The sequence below is a fragment of the Hyla sarda genome (assembly GCF_029499605.1).
Source record: "Hyla sarda isolate aHylSar1 chromosome 1 unlocalized genomic scaffold, aHylSar1.hap1 SUPER_1_unloc_2, whole genome shotgun sequence".
NCBI lineage: Eukaryota > Metazoa > Chordata > Amphibia > Anura > Hylidae > Hyla > Hyla sarda.
Genome location: NW_026607581.1, coordinates 1,172,604 through 1,178,636, shown reverse-complemented (window position 1 = coordinate 1,178,636; position 6,033 = coordinate 1,172,604). Strand labels below are relative to the sequence as shown.

The following is a 6,033-nucleotide window of genomic DNA, read 5'->3' as shown; positions in this document are numbered from 1 at the left end:
GGAATTGTTCTTCCACACAAAAATGCCAGCAACAACTAGATAACCTGGAGGATCGTTTTAAACAAAAAGTGTATCCCAAACCCCTTATACAAGGAGCACGCCAGAGAGTGGACGAATTAGAACAAAGTGCTTGCTTGGAAAATAATAAACAGGGTAATGCAGAGGGAGGTTATAATGATTCTGGTTTTCTAACTACCGTATATACTCGAGTATAAGCCGACCCGAATATAAGCCGAGGCCCCTAATTTCACTATAGGCCTAGGGTGGGAAATACATCATCCCCCCATGTAATCATCCAGACCCCCGTCATTATCCCCCCCCTCCCCTTCATCATCATCACCGCCTGTCAATCCCTTCATCAGTGGTTTTCAACCTGCGGACCTCTAGATGTTGCAAAACTACAACCTCCAGCATGCCCGGACAGCCATCGGCTGTCTGGGCATGCTGGGATTGTAGTTTTGAAACCTCTGGAGGTCCGCAGGTTGAAGACCACTGCGGCCTTCATCATCATCCCCCCCTTCATCATCATCCCCCCCTTAATCATCATCCCCCTCCCTTTCATCATCAACGCCTTTCAATCCCTTCATCAGTGGTCTTCAACCTGCGGACCTCCAGATGTTGCAAAACCACAACTCAAAGCATGCCCAGACAGTCCGGGAATGCTGGGAGTTGTAGTTTTAAAACCTCTGGAGGTCCGCAGGTTGAAGACCACTGTGGCCTTTTTGTTTTGTACTCACCTCCCCTCGGCAGGAAGTTAGGGTGAGCTGGTCCTAGTGATGTTGCCTTGACGACGACGCACAGGGACGTTGCGCATGAAGAGGGCCCTCCGGTGAAAATGGACAGCCCGGAACGAGTATCCCTCCCCACCGGACGGTCCCTGCAGCATAGATGGCCCGGACCAGCTCACCCAAACTGGGGGGGTGAGTACAAAACAAAAGAGGGGGGGGGGGGGCCTGGATGATGACGAAGGCCGAAGTGGTCTTCAACCTGCGGACCTCCAGATGTTTCAAAACTACAACACCCAGCATGCCCAGACAGCCGATGGCTGTCTGGGCATGCTGGGAGTTGTAGTTTTACAACATCTGGAGGTCCGCAGGTTGAAGACCACTGAAAAGGGATTGACAGGCGGAGAGATCACTCGAGTATAAGCCGAGGGGGGCGTTTTCAGCAAGAAAAATGGTGCTGAAAAACTCGGCTTATACTCGAGTATATACGGTAGGTATTACACATCACACACCAATATTTTTTTTACATTTTTTTTATTTTTTTGTATAGGTAATATCACCAGCTCATATTATTGTGCCATGATTACTGGCACCATATGTAGTCCCCCAGTTATTATTCTTTAGATGTTTTCCGTGTCCTGTGCAGTATCTCTCCCAGAAGTCCACTTGATGGCCCCCGTGGTGGTCTACACCCCGAAGTCATCAATTCTTACTCTAAGAGAGAGTTTGCAGCTGTTCCTGGAGACGGTTAACATTAACCTCTGCATGGTGGAATAATAGGTCACGATGTTTATCAGGATCAGTAGAAGCATCACCCACTCGATGATTATGGTGGTGATTTCACGGATCTCGTCCCAGTCTTCATCATCATAGAATAATTCCTGTAATGTTTTATATCCAAAGTAGAAAATTGCGCAGGTAAAAGCCAGGCCACAGCAGGTGCATCTACTATGGTGGATGACTTTGTTTGCTCCTGGTAATTTATACATCTGGATGGACTGCCCAAGGTAGTATAAGGCTTCACATGTAATGGAAATTATCGTGCTGACAAAGTGTATCCTGGGATATTCTTCGGGGGACAATACATGCATGACAGCTGTACCAAAACAGGAGGCCCACACAATGGCCAGCAGGATCCTCTGGATCAGGACCTGATGACCCCTGAACTCTTCAGTATGCATAACCATATACTTATAAATAAGAAAGGTTAGTACCAAAGTGCCAATGGACGTCCCTATGAAACCAATTCTCAATAATATGTTTTCGGGAAAGAAATTTCCCACGTCACTGTGAAGGAAAAGAAACCAATGTTATTGTGGATATTTCCTCACTCCCAACCCATGAAATAAGAATCTTGTGCTTGTTTATCTTACCTGATGTGCATCAGTGGCGAGGCGGCATGGCCGAGGACGACCGTCACGATGTAGCTGGTGGCAAGCCAGGCCGCACACCAAAACGCCAACAGAAGGGGGACGAACCCCAAACCTTTTAGCTCCATCTCAGTCAAGAAGAAGAAATAGAAGTTGCTAATCGCACTGTAATAATCTACAGAATGAAGGCTCGGGCGGCTGTCAGTGGAATGTCAGGACTCCAGCTGTCTATGACATCACATGTCTGATGTCACGATGACTGCTTGTTTCTTAGAGCTGCCATGATTTAGTATCTGCTATGGACAGAACCTGATGTTTCTACTATGGACCTTACAGACCCCAGAACCCAAGTAATTAGTGCAGGGGCTCCATTTTGATCATCTCATATTTCACATTATTTGAGTTCCAGGGCTCGGATACATTTGCACCCTCTATAGCAGTGGTCTCTAAGCTGTGAACCCCCAACCGCTGCAAAACCACAACTCCCAGCATGCCCGGACAGCAACTTTGCATAAGGAAATAGTCTAATTAAACTTTTCTTATATATAGACTCCCCGACATCTCCAAGGATAAGCATCTAAGGGTCTCGTTCGATCTTAATGTTATACCTTTTTTCAATAAGATCGATGATTCCAAAATGTATGAATATAGGAATAATTCCATATAAGATACAAAAAGTTAGCATCCTCCATTTCTGGAAAAGTTTCTGAGTTGCCCAAAGCAACCAATCAGATGGCTTCCTTCATTTTTCAGAGGTCTTTTCAAAAATGAAAGAAGCAATCTGATTGGTTGCTATGGGCAACTGCATAACTCTTCCTCTACACTGGTTTTGATGAATCTCCCCCATAGAGAGAGATTTATCAAAACCTGACCAGTGGAAAAGCTGCTGAGATGCCCATAGCAACCAATCAGATTGCTTCTTTTATTCTTGAAAAAGCCTATGAAAAATTAAAGAAGCGATCTGATTGGTTGCTATGGGCAACTCAGAAACTTTTCCAGGAAAGTAAAGTTTAACCACAACCAGGGGCGGATCCAGAGTCTAGTCTCGGGAGGGGCACTATTAGAGAATTTTGTATTGGCGGACAGAAAATAAGGTGTTTCTTAACCCCTTAAGGACGCAACCCTTTTTCACCTTAAGGACTGGGCCCTTTTTCGCAATTCTGACCACCGTCACTTTACGAATTAATAACGCGAAAAAACTTTTACTGAATATTCTGATTCTGCAATTGTTTTTTCGTGACATATTCTATTTTATTTTGGTGGTACATTTTCGGCGTTACTTGCATCCTTTTTTTGGTGAAAAATCCCCAAATTTAATGAAAATTTTGAAAATTTTGCATTTTTCTAACTTTGAAGCTCTCTACTTGTAAGGAAAATTGATATTCACAATAAATTTTATTTTTCTTCACAAGTACAATATGTTCACTTTATGTTGGCATCATAAAATGGACATATTTTTGCTTTTTTTAAAAATTAGAGGGCTTCAAAGTAGAGAAGCAATTTTCAAAAGGGACAGATGTTACAGAACTACAACTATTTAAATAAAAACAAAAAAAAAACGTATAGGGTTCCCCGTATTTTCATTCTCAGCACAATACCATCCAAACAGCAACAGCCTGACGTTACCAGGGTGGGCGGGGACCATTGTTACTGGCCCTCCCCAGCCTAAATAACGCCAGCCTGTTACCGCCTAGGCCCAGGAGCACCATTTTTGACGCTCCGGGCCTGTTGGTACCGGCTCTTCCCGGCACCCCTGTGGCGGTGGGTACCGGGGTAATAATTGGGGGTTAGCGCTAGCTGTTTTGGGGGCTAGCGCTAAGCCCTGGCTTAGTAATGGATTCAGTCAATAAGACAAGCTTCCACTACTAACCCTGAAAATTCATTAAAAAAACACATTGGAAAAATTATTTTATTTAACCCCTTAAGGACGCAGGACGTAAATGTACGTCCTGGTGAGGTGGCACTTAACGCACCAGGACGTACATTTACGTCCTGTGCATAACCGCGGGCATCGGAGCGATGCCCGTGTCATGCGCGGCTGATCCCGGCTGCTGATCGCAGCCAGGGACCCGCCGGCAATGGCCGACGCCCGCGAGATCGGCCATTCTCGCGGGCGTCCGCCATTAACCCCTCAGGTGCCGGGATCAATACAGATCCCGGCATCTGCGGCAGTGCGCGATTTAAATGAACGATCGGATCGCCCGCAGCGCTGCTGCGGGGATCCGATCATTCAGAACGCCGCACGGAGGTCCCCTCTCCTTCCTCCGTCCGGCTCCCGGCGTCTCCTGCTCTGGTCTGTGATCGAGCAGACCAGAGCAGGAGATGACCGATAATACTGATCTGTTCTATGTCCTATACATAGAACAGATCAGTATTAGCAATCATGGTATTGCTATGAATAGTCCCCTATGGGGACTATTCAAGTGTAAAAAAAAATGTAAAAAAATGTAAAAGTAAAAGTAAAAAAAAAGTGAAAAATCCCCTCCCCTAATAAAAAAGTAAAACGTCAGTTTTTTTCCTATTTTACCCCCAAAAAGCGTAAAAAAACATTTTTTATAGACATATTTGGTATCGCCGCGTGCGTAAATGTCCGAACTATTAAAATAAAATGTCAATGATCCCGTACGGTGAACGGCGTGAACGAAAAAAAAAAAAGTCCAAAATTCCTACTTTTTTAATACATTGTATTAAAAAAAATTATAAAAAATGTATTAAAAGTTTTTTATATGCAAATGTGGTGTAAAAAAAAAGTACAGATCATGGTGCAAAAAATGAGCACCCATACCGCCGCTTATACGGAAAAATAAAAAAGTTAGAGGTCATCAAAATAAAGGGATTATAAACGTACTAATTTGGTTAAAAAGTTTGTGATTTTTTTTAAGCGCAACAATAATGTAAAAGTATGTAATAATTGGTATCATTTTAACCGTATTGACCCTCAGAATAAAGAACACACTTCATTTTTACCAGAAATTGTACGGCGTGAAAACGAAACCTTCCAAAATTAGCAAAATTGCGTTTTTCGTTTTAATTTCCCCACAAAAATAGTGTTTTTTGGTTGCGCCATACATTTTATGATATAATGAGTGATGTCATTACAAAGAACAACTGGTCGCGCAAAAAACAAGCCCTCATACTAGTCTGTGGATGAAAATATAAAAGAGTTATGATTTTTAGAAGGAGAGGAGGAAAAAATGAAAACGTAAAAATTTAATTGTCTGAGTCCTTAAGGCCAAAATGGGCTGAGTCCTTAAGGGGTTAAGGACCGAGGGTTTTTCAGTTTTTGCAATTTCGTTTTTTCCTCCTTGCCTTTAAAAAAATAATAACTCTTTCAATTTTGCACCTAAAAATCCATATGATGGCTTATTTTTTGCGCCACCTATTCTACTTTTTAATTACGTCAGTCATTTTGCCCAAAAATCTACGGCGAAATGGAAAAAAAAATCATTGTGAGACAAAATTGAAAAAAAACCCGCTGTTTTGTAACTTTTGGTGGCTTCTGTTTCTACGTAGTACATTTTTTGGTAAAAATGACACCTTATCTTTATTCTGTAGGTCCATACGATTAAAATAATACCCTACTTATATAGGTTTGATTTTGTCGTACTTCTGGAAAAAGTCATAACTACCGTATTTATCGGCGTATAACACGCACCCCCATTTTAACAGGGAAATTTAAGTAAAAAAAATAAAATTTAAAATAAATGACTTGGACTAAATGCCACATCATCTCCCCAACTTCGTTTTCTTCTGCACCTCAGTTTGGTCCCGTCCCCTCCAGTGCCACATCATTCCTTCCCTTTTATCAGTTCCTGTGCCACATTTACCCCTCTCATCGCCACCCCCCATATCTCATCATCTCCCCATGTCTCATCATTCCCCCCTCATCATCCCCCACCCTGTCTCATCATTTCCCCCTGTCTCATCCCCCCCCTCAT

At 43.0% G+C, this 6,033-nt stretch overlaps 1 protein-coding gene across 1 annotated transcript; it reads right to left on the bottom strand.

Annotated features, from left to right (window-relative positions):
- Positions 1 to 1,253: 1,253 nt before the first annotated feature.
- Positions 1,254 to 2,200, bottom strand: LOC130298068 (uncharacterized). Its single transcript, XM_056550964.1, has 2 exons — positions 2,099 to 2,200; positions 1,254 to 2,012 (listed from the first exon to the last, which is right to left on the bottom strand). Exons 1-2 carry the CDS (start codon positions 2,107 to 2,109, stop codon positions 1,412 to 1,414), a joined length of 612 nt encoding a protein of 203 aa, XP_056406939.1. The 5' UTR covers positions 2,110 to 2,200; the 3' UTR covers positions 1,254 to 1,411.
- Positions 2,201 to 6,033: the final 3,833 nt, after the last annotated feature.